Here is a 17,572-nt window from a genome sequence, read left to right as displayed (position 1 = left end):
ACAACTGGGCAGTTTGGCCAAGAGGTGATCATGGGATACCAGATCAAAAGCTTTTTTGAAGTCAAGATATATGACATCGATCTCAAGTATGTTCTTGCTTAAGAGCTTTTTCCTCTTGTATTGTGCAATAGCACTATTTAAAAATCAACACCATTAAAAAGAAATGTTTTATAAACATGGTAAGAAAAGATTATATCAAAGGCTGTCATGGAACTGCACATCCCAATTTAAAAAACAAAAACAATCAAAACCATGGATGCATCATTTCGGAGGAAAAAAATCAGTATGTAAAGTCATACAAGTATCTGAGATTTGATCTCTTTCAACATTAACTCCATCTAAAAATGATGACGTCCCAATTCAGTTTGTATTTATTACCTATAATAGTATTGTGGTATGTCAGCAGGAAAAATCTGTACTAACTTTAAAAGGAATTACCTACCCATAGATTAAAATTGGGCCCAAATTTTTAATAAGAATTTGGAAGCTTAACAAAAAAACCACACTTTTAGTTTGCATATGTAAATATTTATAAAAGAACCCACAAAACATTTGTATTGTGACAGAGATCCTTGAGCTAGTTTGCCTTCAAGTAGTAAGTAAATCTTCTTGACTGGGATGAAACAAACTGATGTTTTAAAGGTTAGCAATCAAGAGCATAATTTCTATTCCAGGTTAACATACTTACATGATTTTCTGTTGGAAATTTTCAGTGGTTGAATCTGTACTTCTGGTTTTCTCAGTGCAAATCTCCTAGAAAAAGGGAGGTGATAGGGACAGACTCAGTTTTCATAGCAAGGTTGGGATTAATAAACACTCATCATCATGACACTATTGCAAAAGAAACTGAAAGATTTTAAAAAAAAATTAACCCAAAACAATGCAATTATTCAAGTTCTACAAAAATTAAATCCTTAAGTCTCACATTTTTGTAAACTCTCCAAAAACAGCTGCAGCTTACTCCTGCATAGCACATCAATGTGAATACAGATACTGATATGCTATTTTCCATATGGCCTTTCTTCTAAACTGGATCAGCACTATCCTATCAGTTTTTGTCATTATTCATTCTAGCCAGACAAGTGGGGAAATCCAAACTATTTAGGCAGTGAGCTTCCAAGTTTAGTTGTCTTACTGCAATACAAGGTTTTAAAGTTTATCATAACCTTGTAATCTGTGAGCACATGTATGACAACTATGCTGCAAAGCAGTACAAAGGCCTTTTTTTTTTTTTTTAAGAAGAAAAATTATAGCGTGCTGCTTAGTAGCTCACCTCTCCTGGAAATGCTTTGAAGGGATCAAGCCTGCTCTGGGATTGGCATCACCGTCATGCTTGGCCTGCCACCAGGTTGCATCATCTTGGCTCATGACATGAAGGATCTCTCCTTTTCTGAAAGCAAGCCCAGCCTCCTTACAAGGAATTGCTTTATCTTCATTAGGATCGTAGTCAAACAGAGCTCTAATAAACATCTGGAACAAACAACTTTATTTTAGATACAAACTTATCTGCAAGTGTAAGTCACGGGTTTCTCTTTTTCTTTTCTTTTCAATGTACAAAAGACCTTAGGTCTTGTTAGAAATGCTTGTTGCTCTGAACTGTCTATGTGGAAATTTAACCTTAGGAAGTTATAAGACATTTAGCATGTGCAACCTGCTAACAAAGTCTAGGGCCAAGAAAGGCTAAAAGGGTCAATTTCCCAAAGAAAAACAGAGGCTCAGGATTTTGATGGTGGACCTTCTGTTAAGAAAGAGAAAAGGTCATCTGAAGGATTTGTTGACTGCAGTCCTACTTGGTAACTTAACCTCCTTACAGGTGGGTTTTTACAAGAGGTTTCAGAAGTCAGTTAAATTCTAGGGGTCTTGCTGCAAATGACATACCCTGGGGATTGGCAATTTTTTTAGCAACAGCAGGCTGAATTACTGCAGGCTGCTCCAAATGTAGGCCAGCACTTACCCCAAAATTGCCCCCAACATCTGGTGTAGTGGCTCAGATAAAGTCTCTTTGCAGGTCAAATGCAGCCAGCAGGCTGAAGGTGGCTAACCCCTCATCTACACACTCTTATTGGGCATGCGTTAGAAGCCCTGGAACCTGCAGTGTGTACCTAATTAAATGCCTAGGAAAGCAAGCAGGGGAGGAAGAAAGGAATAATGTTCCCCTTCATATGATTTAGTAAAATTAAATCCTGCTAATTAAATGCATCCATATGGGTGTCTTCCATTTGCCTATGTGTTGCACTGAACATTAACATTTGATTAGAAGAGTCATCATAAACAGCTTATGAAATAAATTAGTGCTTACCTTGCCATCTTTAGCTGGCATTTCCTCTTTCACACTAGGTATAATTTTAAATGTAATTGCTCCTTGTGACTGAGCCTATTGAAGATTTTTTGAAGAAAAAACACATTAAGAATTTAGCATTCTAAAAATTAATGCAAAAAGTCTTAAAAGAGCAAAAGAGAAGTCAAACTAATGTATGAATAACTAAAATCCAGCCCATGTACCAAACACAATCCCAGGAGTTCTGGCATAATGCAAAGTTGTGAACTAAAAAGATAAGTTTGTGGTCTGCAATGTTTTTATTTACTATGTGGACTACTATGAAGTAAAGACAAAACTTTATGTTAAGAACTATAACCTGCAACTTCAGAGGTTATTGCTCCATATTAAAAATGAAAAACTGCATTTGCCTTTAATTTTAATTTTTATATGTAATACAAGCAACCACTACGCTCCTGGCAAAGTTTGGACCTCTCTGGGATAATCCAACTAACATTTCATCATTCAGAAAATGGAGAGAAATATTCAAACAGGTTTCTGTCACAACTATAGTATAAACATATTTTTCCTAGGATTTTATTCTTGTGCTGAATTAAAAAGACTAGAAGAATCAAAACATTTTTTGAGTAGGCTGTGTGTACCGGGGGGGAAAAAACCTATAAATCTTCAAACAAGTTAACCATCATCAGCCATCTCATCATCCACTTCTCTTTTCCTATGACCCATTAAAAGTATGTGTATTTGGCTGCATTTTACTTATAAACCACAATATATTCCCACTGCCTCAGTGACATTTTGCTATTGAAGGAAGTGCTAATCAGCTGGAGACTCTGTTACTGTTGCAGGCAGCCAATGGGTTTCATAAAAACTAGCAGAGTGCAACACACAGCCAACAATTTAAGCAAAATGGAAACAGGCTCGTCCACTACCAAGTGAGACATAAGTTTGCCTGCAATCCCGTGAGCCAAAAGCTCACTGTCTGACAAACAGCAGCCAAGTTTCTTATTTCACCAGCAGCAGGACTGGAATCAATAATTCCATTCTCACCGAAAGGGTTCTAACGAGCTTCTGATGTTTATACTGTACTTCACTGAGGTAAACAGGGAAAATTGTTCAAACTTTTCTGTTACTGTTGTTTCTCAAGATTTTTTTTAAATATTAATTTTGCTGAAAAGAGACTTCCATAGGGAACATAAAACCATGCATAGAATACTAGGAAGGTAGACAGGCAAAAGTCAATTATTTTGGCTACTTAATCAAAATTATATAAAAGTCTTTTAACAGGAGGAACTCCCCCCCACCCCAATGATTACCTCAAGAACGGGAACAACTACCGACACTTCTCCCACCTACCCAAGCCTTTGATCCTTTGCAGTAAAAATGGTATGCATTTCTTTATCCCTGGCATGATTAATCTGTTAAATCACATGCCACAAATTCAGTCACTTTATCACCTGATAAGCCACAAAAATGGTGAACCAGCCTCAAAGATGTTCCTTGTAACATGACTGTAGAATATCTTTGCAGCTTGTTTATATCTCTCATTTCAATTTGAATCTGTGGCATATGTTACAGGTCGGGCAGGTCCAGTATCCCCGGATGGACTGCTCCTCCCCCCACCCCTCCTCCCCACTCTTTCTGCAAGGGTACTCTGTGACTCAAGCTTAACTTTTCTTCCCCAAGGCACAGCAGCAAGAGATATCATGATTCACCACCCCTCCTCCCTGTCTCCAACCAGCTTTCACGTCTGCTTCGTTAAGAAGCCATTTAGCATCTCTCTATGAAAACCAGTATGTAAACAAACACTCAAGTGACATGCTTTACTTGTCTGACCTGGGGAGAGATGGGGATCTCCCCAGATCTGCATAAAGGTCAGAGGAACATCTCCTTCACTCCAAGTGGGAGAGGGGGAAGCCCAGCTAACTACTCACTCCCAGCACAGCACAAATGAAGGTGAGGATAAACAACCCCTGTCCTCAGCTCTCCAGTCTGCTTGCTGGTGAGTGCTGGCCAAGGAAGTTCCCAAGGCACCTTTTTCCCCTTTGGATAGCCTGCCCCGTGAACATGAAGCAGGTCACATGGTGTGATGTTTCCATGGACCAGTATTGTCTGTTGTTTGATGGAAATAACTGCCAGGGGCCTGAAAGACTAAGTTGTGAGATTTAGTCTATGGTATTTTTCCACAGCCATGAACTTATATTGGCTTTAGTAGTGGTAAGGTATAAGGGAGCACAGCCTGAGAAAGAACAAATTACTATTATTCATATATAACCAAGTAAAGTACTATATTAAGATTCCATTTATATACTGTTTATGAAGGGTTAATAATGATTTTTTAAGTGACTAAATTGTTAGACCCAAACATGGTTCTTATAATTGCAACTTAACTCGCCATGTTTGCAACAGGTTTATAACATCTACATGGCTGCATAGATGGTGTCATCTGCAGGGGTTTGGCTTATTTGGCCATGGGATAGTGTTCCAAGAAAACAGACTGCTGGGAAGGAATGAGGTCCACCTAATGAAGAGGCTTGCTAACCTAGCAAGGAGGGCTTTAAACTAAATTAACTGGGGGATGGAGACAAAAGCCCAGAAATAAGTAAAAAGCCAGGAGACTGAATAAAAAACTTATTAAGGGGAAGCAATAATGGAAACCTTAGCAGGGAGAGGACAGGGCAGTCAGATAAATACCTGAAATGTTTATACAATAATGTGAGAATTATATGGAAGAAACAGGATGAAATGGAAGTCCTAGTACAATCATAGAATTATGATGTAATTGAGATTACAGAGATAGTTCATGTGACTGGAGTATAGTCATAGATATAGCTTGTTCAGGAAAGACAGGGAGGGGAAAAAAAGAAAAGGTTTTTTCCTGTATATATAGGTGACGTACACATGTTCTGAAGTGCAGTACAAAAGTAGAAGGTAGACCTGTTGAAAGCCTCTGGGTAAAGGTCAGAGGGGAGAGGAGCATGGGAGATGTTATAATGGATGTCTGCTAATGGCATCCAAAGCAAGAGGAGGCGGTGGACAAGGACTTCTTTAAAACAAGCGATGGAAGCTTCTAAATTGCAGGAATAGGCTCTCATGGGGGATGTAATTATTGGGACATCTGCTGAAGCAGAAGAATGGGAAATGCAATAGGAGACTAGCTAGACAGCAATCCCCAAGGAGTTGAAACTCAAAAAGGAAACCTATAAAAAGTGAACATTTGGTCGTTGTACTAGGGAAGAGTATAAAAGTATTGCAGGCATGCAAGGAGAAAATTAGGACAGCCAAGGCACGTTTGAAATGCAGCTGGCAAAGCATATAAAAGGCAATCCCTCACAGTTGAGGATGATTGTCTTCATCCATGTGTCCGAAGATGGCAAATGAGGCCTATCTGGAATTGACAGAGTCTAATGCAGCTCAGACGTTTGTTTCTGTGTGGGGTGAGTGGTGCTGGATTCTTGATTTGGTCCCTGACACACTGTTTCTGCCACTCCCGCTTTTCCATCTTCTGTTGTTGTCATGAGGTTTCAAAGTACTGAGATCCCGGCAGGAGACTCATCCTCCATTTGGGGTGGTCCTGGGCAACAGTCTCCCATGAGCTGACATTAATGTTGCTTTTTTTTCCAAGTTGGCCCTGAGGACATCCCTGAAGTACTTTCTCTGCTCTCCTCCTGAGCATACGCCTTGGCTGAGCTGGGAGAATAAACCTTGCTTCAGGAGTCCGGCATTCATAGATTATAAGGCCGGAAGGCAACCTCAGAAGATCATTGGGTCCAGCCCCCTGCACTAGGCAGGAAAGATAACTGTGGGTCAGGTGACCCCAGCAAGGTGACTGTCTAGTCTCGTCTTGAAGATTTCTGGGGTAGGTGATTGCACCACCTCTGGAGGAAGCTTATTCCACAGTCTGGACACCCTGACTGTGAAGTTTTTTTCCTAATGCTGAGCCCAGAGCAATCTTCCAGGAGTTTGTGGCCATTACTTCTGGTTTTCCCCTTGGGTGCCCTGGTGACCAGTTGCTTACTGAGCCCTTGATGTACTCTTCTAGTGTAGCAGTAAGCTGCTACCAGGTCCCCTCTCAGCCTTCTCTTCCTCAGGCTAAAGAGTCCCAGATCCCTCAGCCTTTCCTCACATGGCTTGCCTTTTAAGACTCTGATCATAAGGGTGGCTCTTCTTTGGACTCTCTCAAGCTTGTCCACGTCTTTCTTAAAGTGTGGTGCCCAGAACTGGACACAGTACTCCAGTTGTGGTCTCACCAGTGCTGAGTAGAGTGGAAGAATCACCTCCTTGGTTTTGCTGGAGATGCGTTGATTGATGCATGCCAGAGTATTATTTACCCTACCAGCTACAACATCAGACTGCTGGCTCATATTCATACTGTGGTCTACTATAACCCCCAGGTCCCTTTCACTTGTGCCACTAGTCAGTTTGGTGCTGCCAGTGTTAGGGATTGCTCGTCCCGAGGTGGAACACTTTACATTTCTTGACGCTGAACTTCATCAGGTTCCAATCCGCCCAACTTGCTAGCCTGTCTAGGTCTGCCTGTATCTGTAGCTTATCTTCAAGCGTGACCATGCTCCCCTATAACTTGGTGTCATCTGTGAAATTGGCCAGTGAGCTTTTCACTCCCACATCCGAATCATTAATAAAAATGTTGAAAAGTACTGGACCAAGCACTGACCCCTGCAGGACACCACTGCCCACTTCTCATCAGGATGACACAGATCTGTTTACTATGATTCTCTGGGTCCTATCCTGCAGCCAGTTTCTTACTCACCTGACTATCTTGGAGTTAATCCCACAATCCTCCAATTTTCTCATAAGAATGTTGTGGGACACTAAATCAAAGGCCTTTTGGAAGTCAAGGTATACAACATCAACCTGCTCTCTCATGTCCAGCTGGCAAGTTACCTGGTTACAGGAGATAAGGTTGGTAAGGCAAGACCTACCCATGATGAAGCCATGCTGGCTGTCATTCAGAATCTTATCTTCTGCAAGCTTATCGCAGATAGACTTCTTGATGAACTTTTCTAGGATCTTCTCTAGGATGGAAGTTAGGCTGATTGGCCTGTAGTTACTAGGTGCCCTCCTGCCCTTCTTGTGAATGGACACAATATTGGCCCTCTTCCAGTCCTCAGGAACTTCTCCAGAGTGCCATGAGTCATGGAAGACTTTTGCTAGGGGTTCCACAATGACTTCAGCCAGCTCCTTCGGCACTCTTGGATGAAAAACATCTGGTCCCACTGACTTGTACACATCTAATTTTTTTAATTGGTCATACACAAATTTTATGGCAATAGGAGGAAGGCAATTATTCCTACTGTGATCATCCTCTACTCTACCTGGCATGGTTTTTCTCTTGCTCTGGTGAAAGACCAAGGCAAAGTAGTCATTCAGAAGTTCAGCTTTTTCCTGGGTACTGGTAACCAACTCTCCTGAGTTGTTGAGCAATGGTCCCACATTCCCATTTGTTTTCCTCCTGTTCCTTATGTACCTAAAGAAGGACTTCTTGTTGTCTTATTCCTTTTGCTAATCTAAGTTCGGTTGCTGCTTTAGCCCGTCTTATCTGTTCCCTGAAAATGTGGGCTGTCATGGAATAGTTCTCCTTGGGGCCAGCCCTGAGCTTCCATTGTTTATAAGCCTCTTTCTTCCTTCTTAAAAGGACCGTTTAGCCAAGAGATATTTTGGTACCTCTTGGATAAACCTCTTCTAAAAGGTACCTCTTCTGGTACCTTTTCGCAGCATGGGAATGGACTTCCTTTGTGCTTCAAGGATCGTGTCCTTAAGGAACAACCGCTCTTTGTGCACACCTAAACAGGGAAGAGGGAAACTACTCTTTGTGCATACCTTTCACCTTCAGTCCCTGGTCCCACAGGACGATTTTGTTGTTCCTTGTCTGCTCATATAGTATTGTAGTGATCTGCAGCAAGGAGCTGGGGCAGAGACACAATCCACTGCCTGCACACCCCTGCCTGGAGCACACAGGCTGCAGAGTGTGGCTCTGCCCTGGCCCCAGACCAAGCTGCCCCTGGCACAAGATCCCAGTGGCTCTGGAGCAGCCCCCTGCCCTGCCCCACACCTTGCCAGCATGGCTGGGGCCAGTCTCCATGGTAACCCCGGACTTGTGTTATCACAGCACAGCTGGGGTGTCCTTGAAGCCCCGCCCCAGCCATGCGGACAGGGTCTGCTGGGAAATGGAGTCTGACTTCCAGCCAGATCTGCCATTTTGCCCACCCCGAGCTATATGCTTTCAAGTTTGCAGGGCCAGATGGGATGCACCTGAGGGTATCGAAACAATTGGCTGAAGTAATTTCAGAGCCAAAGGTCAGGTGAGGTCCTAGATAAGTGGGAAAGGGTAAATATGGTGCTCATCTTTAAGAAAGGAATGGAAGAGGAACTACAGAGCAGTCAGCCTGATCTTTACACTTGGAATGGTTATGGAGCAGGTTCTCAAGAAATCCATTGTGAAACACCTAGAGGAGAACAAGGTGATCTGGAACAGTCAGCATGGATTCACCAAAAGTAAGTAATACCTGACCAATCTCATTTCCTTCTATAATAAAGTGACAGGCTCTGTAGATGAGGGGAGAACAGCAGATGTGGTATACCTTGACTTTAGCACAGCTTTGGACACTGTCTCCTACACTGTCCTCATCAACAAGCTAAGGAAATATCGATTAAAGTACTGTAAGGTGGATACATAACTGGTTGGATCACTGTTCTCAGAAAGGAGTCCTCAATGGCTCAATGTCTAGTTGAGAGGAGGTATCATGGGGTCTGTCCTGGGTCTGGTATTGTTTAACATCTTCACTAATGATTTGGATGATGGGATTGAGTGCATACTTAGCAAATTTGCAGGTGATACCAGCTTGGGTGGAATTGTAGACACTCCAGAAGGTAGGAGTAGGATCCAGAATGACCTGGATACGCTGGAGACATGGTCCACAATCAATAAGATGAGATTCAAGAAGAGCAAGTGCAAAGTCCTGCACTTGGGATGGAGTAGCCACATGTACAAACAAACTGGGGAATAACTGGCTAGGCTGCAGTACTGCAGAGAAGGACCATATGGGAAATGTGAGCCAACAGTGTGCTTTTGTTGCAAAAAACACCAACAGCATCCTGAGGTGTATTAACAGGAATGTTGCTTGAAAATCAAGGAAAGTTATTCTTCTGCTGTCTTCAGCACCAGTGAGGCCTTACCTGGAGTAGTGTGTGACGTTTTGGGCCCTGCATTTAAAAAAGCATGCGGACAGTTTGGAAAGAGTCCAGTGTAGAGCAACAAAAATGATCCAAAGCCTGGGAGATGAGACTCATGAGGAAAAGCTGAAAGAGCTAAGGTTGCTGAGTCTGGAGAAGAAAAGACTGATGACTGATTTGATAATGGTCTTCAAATACTTGAAGGGTTCTTAGAGAGGATGGAGACAAGCTTTTTCCTTAGCTGTAGGTGAAAGGACTAGGAACAATGGCATCAAGCTGCACTGCGGAAATTTAGGCTAGGAATTAGGAGGAACTTTCTGACTACGAGAGTGGTCAGGCATTGAAACAGGCTACCTAGAGAAGTTGTAAAATCTTCAGGCATGGAAACTTTCAAAAGCAGATTAGACAGACACTTGGTGGGAACACTTCAGTGAGGGATGCTCCTGCCTTGAGCAGAGAGCCGAATTAGACCTCACAAAGTTCCTTTCCAGCACTACTTTCCTATGATCTTTCATAATTTCTTACGCCTTCATGAGCCATTTATAAGCAGAACCATAACAAAGTGTTACGCATCATTTTTTAAGATAAGGGAGAAATATGGATGCAAAAAATGGTACCAAGAAAGAAAAAAAGAAAAAAAAAATCCATCTTGTATCATACTGTTTCAAAGAAAGATAGCACTAAAAGCAGAAAATCTGTTGACATAATTTAATTTTTGCTAAACTAGTTTAAAAATGTTTATCACTTACCAAAATTTGTATTATTTCCTCTGGTTTTTTATCATCCACAGGAATGCCATTGACTTCCCTGAGTTCATCACCAACATGAATAAGTCCTACACAATTAATACAATGCTTTATTTGTTGTTAAATGGCTTTAGTGTTTCATTAATACAACTTACAGTAAGATTCAGGCCTTCTACATTTTTTCTGTTTGTTCCCTCCACGATGGAGTCACCGATTTCTACAATTTGCCTATAACTCAATGGTTCTTAACCTACTTAGATTCAAAGTGCCCCTCACTGGGCCTAAGGCAACCCCCCCCAAAAAACCAGCTCTTACCTTTTACTTGCTTTCTGGCTACAGAAAATTAATAGAGCAGATCTTCTGCTGCAAGGAACTTCTGTTGTAAGACCACAACAGATCAGACTATTTTTGACACTATGGATTCCTATTTGAAATATCTAGGTTTATCTTTTGAATCACGTCTAGGTGTTTGCACATCAAACAGTGCTAATATTCCACAACAACCTATGGCACCCTTAAAAGGCCCCCTGGTTGACAATCACTGCTCTGGATGCTATATATGGTAAACACTGCAGTAGCCAAGATCATCATGAAGAATTTCAGATAGATGATAGATTGTTTCTCTTCCATCCTTCCAAAAGCATTGTACCTTCAACTTTCCAAGTTTCTTTCTAGTATACAGATACTAGGACCAATTATCCCACTTCCTAGTGTTAGACAGCTCAAGTCTGACAAAAAACCACATACATATATACTGACTTCAAATCCCATATTGCAAGATGCTGAGCATGCTTCACTGACTAATGAGAGTTGAGAATACACAGTGCGAGACTGATCACAAGGCAATTTTTTTTGCTTTAAAAATTACTAAGTTACACTCATGAAGGAAATACTAAGGCCCAGATCATATTCACCTTTTAGATGCCTAAGCTTATGTGGCCCTCCCTCCCAAAATCATGCATTTCACCTCAATAGAGGCATTATTCCTGGGGAGGTACACAGATCACTCCATTCTCACAATGGGCAGCCTTATGCACCTCTAGAGCATGTGAGCACTGAGCAGGAAGTTGCCTAGAGAGTCAACAGGAAATGCTACGCATGGTGTGGGGTGAACTCTCAGGCATCTGACTCAAGACTCCATATCCAAATTGCCTAGAGGGAATATGCTTACCTGAAAAGTTGGCAGGGGAGAATAGAAGAAAGAAGGAGAGCCCATCTTTTGCCTTTCTTTCCATTCTGGGCAAGTGACTAACCTCTAGACTATGGGATTTGGGTTGTACTTCTCTTCACGTATTGTGGTGAAGGAGCTTATGATTAAGAGGAAGGCACATTAACGGTTTTTCTGGGACTCAAGAGTAGAAATGGATTGCACATAAAGATCTAAACTGCTAAAAGCTCCTTAAGCCCCCTTTCGGCTACATCTACACTATGGGGGCTGCTGTCTCTATCTACAGCAGCAGCACCTTCCCAATGTGGATACATTTTTGCCAGCAGGAGATTTCTATTGCTAAAACTACACAAAAGTCACCAAAATCAGAGGCCATCTTCTACCATCAGAGATGCATCCACATGGAGCTTTTCTGCAAGAGCTGTTAGTTACGGGTATGATCTTGTTACACCGCTTGCTGATGCAGCTCTGCAGGCAGAATTCGGACAAGTGCTTAGATTTCTAACATAGTACGTGGAATAGGATCTGGATATACTTTTAAAACAATTTAAAAGATGTTGTAGGAGCAATTACCAATGGAAAACACGGTAAAATTCACTTCCTTGACAGAAATACAAACAAAACAAGCATATATGCAGAAGTATAGCAAGCTCATTCAGTGTCCAGGGTAGTGGAAGGGAGGAGGATAAGCCAACTACTTTAGATGCTGCACCTGCTGTGACAAAAACTCCTGGGAGCCTTTCATTTGCCCCACTCACCCATTATAGTACTGAAATATGCCCTTTTTAAATTTCCTTTGAGACAGTAGAACGCTCTGGCTGGGAAAGTCCTGAGCACACCTCTCTGTAGATCCTCAGAGGTCAATGACACTAAACGCTCCCAAGCATGCTAGAGATGAAGGTTTAAGAGTATGTGCAGAGGTATGCCTACACTAGCATCTTTTGGATTGGTAGTATGTAAGAGGCAGCAACTGGGTGGCATGTTCACAGGAACATCATGACCAAGACATGGTGCCGCCATAGTACAGACATGTCTAGTGGTGGTGAAATGGAAAAGAACCAAGAGCTGAAGGTTTTGGAAATTGGTTGTAATAACTGCCAGCTGAAGGGCAGGCAGTACAATAGAAACAACGTTATTTGGGAACAATGAAGCACTTGTTTACTTCTGTATCAGCACGACATGACTTAGTAGAAAACATCAGTGCATTTGATTAGATTTGGGAGTCAATTATGTCCACCGAAGTCTTCTGAGCTTTAAGAAGCTTGCTATAGTGTGCTATTTCCACAGAATACTATACTTTCTTCACTCAGTGCACTGCATTTCCTTCAAATATTTAACATATGTTTAAGTATTTATAATTTATCCAGGTCCTCAGTCATGATGACCTTATGAGGATGTTATGTGACATTCTGAATGAAAAACAGTAACTAAACGACCAATTAAAACTATGCACCATCAAAAAACAAACACTTTTTAAAATAGTATTATTAATTGTATCAAGTGCTTGCACTACAGATAAGCAAATAGATTTGTATAAAATAAAACTAAATCCTACTTTTGTCAAAAGGGTTAGACCTTTCATGTTTGAAATATTTTATTGTAATTTACTTTTTAATTTTATCTAAAAGTTATATAGAGAAATACAAGGAAGGGCACCTTGTGTCCAAAAACTTATCTAAAACCTCTCCCAACTACCAATACCATAACTATAGGTAGGTAAGAGGGACATGAGCCCCAGAAGCCAATTAAGGGGGGGATGGGACAGGTGCATTAGAACTGAGGCTGGGAGGCACTGGTATCGATGGAGCTATGTGGTAGCTTGGGCTCTGTGAAGAGGGGATAGGAACTGGGCAGTGACGTGAGGGAAGCTCTCAGGTCCTGGCAGCTAAGTGCTTGGGGAAATGAATCAGGGGATGAAGATAAGGAAGTACTCTGTACCTCCAAATTATGGGTTCTGTTTTTTCACTCAGCGTGATATTTAGCAGTGCCTGCTGGGAAGAAGTGGGTAGACAAGAGGTTTTACTACACTGCTGCTGGGACACTCCACCCCTTATCTTCTTCCCTCTCTGCCAAGCTGAAGTCTACATCTGTCAGGACCAGAGAGCTTCCTTGCACTGAATCCTAGATACCAACCAGTCTCTCAATGTAACAGAGAGCCAGAGGGCTCCTGTTACTTTAAGAGCAGGCAGCGGGCTAAGTTGGCTGCATGAGGTGGCAACAGCAGGAGCACAGGTTGGCTGCTAATTAAAAAAGGGTAAACTCCTCTGCATAACTGAGGCCACATGACAAAAAAGGGCAGGGCTACGAGGCATATAATCCCAGGGCCTGAGCCAGACCCTCCATGCTGCAGGGAGAGAAGCTCCCCAGAGCAAAGTACAGACTATCAAAAAGCCCAAGACTGAATCGATTCAATCTTCGCAGGTTAGTCTAAGCTGCATAGATTGAATCAATAAGCAAGTAAATAGACATTCACTTTTGATTCTGAAAATGCGACCATATGCCTGCCGTGGCTCAGTGCAAAAGTCAGGAGACAGGAGGTGCTAGAACATAGATTTCATAGACATTAGGGCTGAAAGGGACCTCGGAAGATCATCAAGTCCAGCCCCCTGCCCTAGGAGCAGGATGTCAGCTGCGGTCACAGGATCCTAGTAAGATAAACATACAAATATCTCTTAAAAGGAGTCCAGAGTAGGTGTTTGCACCACCTCTGGTGCAGTCTGTTCCATTGTGGGGCTCAGACAGTATAGAAGTTCTTCCTTACATCCAGCCTGAAACGGTCTTGGAGGAGTTTGTGACCATTTGACCTGGTCATCCCTTGGGGTGCTCTGGTTAACAGGTGTTCCTCCAGATCCTGATGTACACCCCTTATATAGTTATAGGCAGCCACCAGGTCCCTCCTGAGCCTGAGCTTTTCCAGGATGAAGAGTCCCATGGCTCTCAGCCTGTCATCATAAGGTCTGCTTTCCTGACCTCTTTTCCTGATCACGCACGTGGCTCTTCTCTGGACTCTCTCGAGCTTCTCCACATCCTTTTTAAATTGTGGAGCCCAGAACTGGATACTGTACTCTAGCTGCAGCCTCACCAAAGCCTAGTCCAGTGGGAGGATGATACCTCCCTGCTGGCTGGAGCAGCCAGTTTGGGCCAAGGCTAGCCCATCCACCGGGGGGGGGAGGGCAGGAGAAGAGCAGGGTTCTGCTTATCTTTTTTGCAGTGCTACTACATTTCATGCAAACAAACAAAGCAAGAAAAATGTATCTTATCTTTTGGGTTATTTAAATTTGAATGGCCAGTACCAAGATACAAACACAACTTACCACTTCTGTCTGCAGCTCCTCCCCGCATTATCCTAGCCACCACAATTGCACCAGTATGTTCATCCCTTTTAATAGTTGCTCCCTTAAAAAAAAAAAAAAAGGATACCTAGTATGTCTTTGCATAATTTAAGTATATTAGACTAGAAAATACTTGATATAAAATTGAAAATGGTAAATACAATACAGATGTGTACTGCAGTTTAGAAATAAGAATGCTCATTAAAATCTGTTAACTATTTGAAATACATTGTTTAATAATATTACACACAAGGTTTTTGTCATTTATACCATATGAAAAGAAATCTGTCCCTTCTGTTCTATCCTACATAATGTGACAGTTGCTCCTATTTGCTAATAAAGCTCATCCATTCAGCACAGACATACCAGTACAGACTAAGATGTATAACAACAACATAAAAGAATATAATTTGGGGGCTAAATACTCCAAGTACACATATTACACTATTTCTATTGGGTCAATCCACAGATTGGGGTTTAAGTAGTGCTGAAAATTGATAAATGAGAAATAGTATACACCCTGGACAGAAAGAGGCCATTTCTTACACCAGATTTGCCTTCAAAACATAAAACCATCTATTCTCACACACCAGTTGATACTTTGCTCTTTGGGAAAGGAGTCTTGAATAGTTATCCAAGAAACAAACATGGCAGGGGGAAGAAATCACCCTATACTAAAACACCTGAGGGAGAATTCAGAGAGTAGAAAAATGGGATATTCCTTGTGTTTGCTATAATGGTGTTTTTATAATTCTAAAATAGGCACAATGCAAGAAAGAAATCCAACATAAATGAAAGCATATTTGTTGAAAACAATTACGGAGATTTTTCTACAGCCATTCTAAATTAACTGGACAATGTCCCACAATCAGGAAGTCATATAAAAAGCATAGCTGTCTTGTCTTCAATGGTAGCTCACATACAGCACACTGTGCAGATAAGCGAAGTGAGTTAAAAAAAAAGTCTCCCCTTACATTTTTGGCTATTTTAGAAGGCATTTCTTTTTAATCCTCAAACATCAATTAATTTGAGTTTAAATGCAAGAGCACTTTTGGTTTTGCTGAAATCCTGAAAAAGCAGATTTATTTGTGTTGCTGCCAGGCTTGCCTAAATGATGAGGGGTGTATAAATGGGCAAGAAAGTTTATTCCTATGAAGTATTCAGCTCCAGGATTTTTTTCAGCTTCATGTGCAGTGCAGCTCCTCATTTTGTCCTTTAAAAGACAAGGAGGTTAAGGCTGGAACTTGGAAGCCTGAAAAATTGCTGGTGTTGCTAGCCGAAGTTGTAAGATACCCTAAAGCTGACACAAAAGATGTAATGGCACAGTTCAGTTTAAAATATTTTAAAAGGGAAAATAAGGAGTTTGAGAGCTATATCAGAGACTGAGAATGTGATTAAAGGTTCCATAGCAGCAAGCAAGGGTCCTAAAAAACACTATTCATGGTTTCACAGATGTACAGCCTCCTAGTCCACCTGCTTATCTGCTGCTTCCCAAATATAAACAAAGTAAACACTTGTTTTTCAACCAATCAAATTAACAACAAATCAAAGCAAGGTACCATATTTACCCCAATCCAAGATTACTTTGAATTTAAGACAACCCCAATAATTAGATTTGTAATTAGATGATAAAATTGTTGTAATTTTTAAAGTATAGAATCTAATTATGCGGGGAGCATCTTAAATTCACCTCCATGATATCCTCAAAAAAATCCTCATTGGATTCAAGTAACTACAATAGTCAGGTATATAAGAAGGAGTTATGGCACAGAGAAAGGGTAGCCAACATCCAGCACCAGAAGTAGCGTAAACACCCTGTGTGTGGCATGCAGCAGACTGGGAAGAGACAGGCAACACAGTGGCAGATACATCAGGAAGCAGAAAACACAGCACCAGACTAAGCACAGAATGCAGGGCAGGAAGCAGAAAGCAAGAAGCAGCTTGGTCAGGGAGCACAGGACAGGAAGCAGAAAGCTGAGCAGCAGATTGGGTAGGGGAAGGAATCAACTGCTACTCAGGGAGGATGAAGAGCTAATTTGTGGTATACCTGCTAAAAGTTTGGCCCTTGCTGATATCAAAGGACAGACATCAATGTTTACATTTGCAAGCTCTTTGCCTATTAAATGAAAAGTCACATAACTAGGCACCAAATACCAATGAATACTCCAGAAGGCATAATTTTAATGTAGACTATACTATCAGCCTACTTTTCAATGCAAAAAACAGTTAATTACAGTAATTGTAGATATTTGACATCAATTGCTCACACGTCTTTCATTTTGTGCAAATAAAGCCCATACACATGAGAACAGATTATTTCAAAAAGTAGTTTCATGGTTTTAGTTTGGGTCACCTGTGCCTCCCTTGAGACTACCAGAGCTGAAGGCATCTAAGGCACAGCAACCTCAACTGCCACTTGGCTCATTCACTAGTAAATCCCAGCTAGCAGGACTCTGGGTTAGCAGAGGGAGAGGGTATGTGGAATCCATGTGGACAACACATCCAGATGTACCATAGTTACTGGAGAGTAAGAAGCACTCTGCCTTTAAGTAACTGCCCACACAAACAACCAATACTTCAAATGAAAGGAAAGGAAAAAAATCCCACTTAAAGAGTGACTACAGAACAGCACTAACAAAGTTGGCAACAAATCTTAGGTGCCAGGCTCAGGAAGTAGTAGAAAGTCAGTGGACAGTACTAGTGACAACTTTCTCAGAAATAGAGACCTTAGTCTAAAGAAGCTACAGAAAACCCAGCTCGCTTCAGGGAAAGCACATAGCGCAAGATGGGAAGTAAAGTAGATAAGAGCTGCTGCTGTTGTCTGGAGAACCTCTTGTATTTCGTTTCCTGTAAGCCT

General features: G+C 41.6%; 1 protein-coding gene across 5 annotated transcripts in view; it reads right to left on the bottom strand.

The window, feature by feature from the left end:
* Positions 1–17,572, bottom strand: part of MPP7 (membrane palmitoylated protein 7) — a 243,391-nt gene that overhangs the window by 61,922 nt on the left and 163,897 nt on the right. For all 5 annotated transcript variants that reach the window (XM_019531481.1, XM_019531489.1, XM_019531504.1 and 2 more), the window contains exons 7-11: positions 14,698–14,779; positions 10,219–10,304; positions 2,300–2,374; positions 1,274–1,470; positions 689–753 (exon numbers count right to left, since the gene is read on the bottom strand). In XM_019531481.1, the coding sequence (XP_019387026.1) occupies positions 689–753; positions 1,274–1,470; positions 2,300–2,374; positions 10,219–10,304; positions 14,698–14,779 (505 nt within the window). The remainder of the gene's footprint in view (positions 1–688; positions 754–1,273; positions 1,471–2,299; positions 2,375–10,218; positions 10,305–14,697; positions 14,780–17,572) is intronic.

Source organism: Crocodylus porosus, unplaced genomic scaffold (assembly GCF_001723895.1).
Source record: "Crocodylus porosus isolate Cpor-Errol unplaced genomic scaffold, CroPor_comp1, whole genome shotgun sequence".
Taxonomy (NCBI): domain Eukaryota; kingdom Metazoa; phylum Chordata; order Crocodylia; family Crocodylidae; genus Crocodylus; species Crocodylus porosus.
Note: the sequence above shows the minus strand (reverse complement) of the source record. Positions and strands in the feature narration are given on the sequence as shown.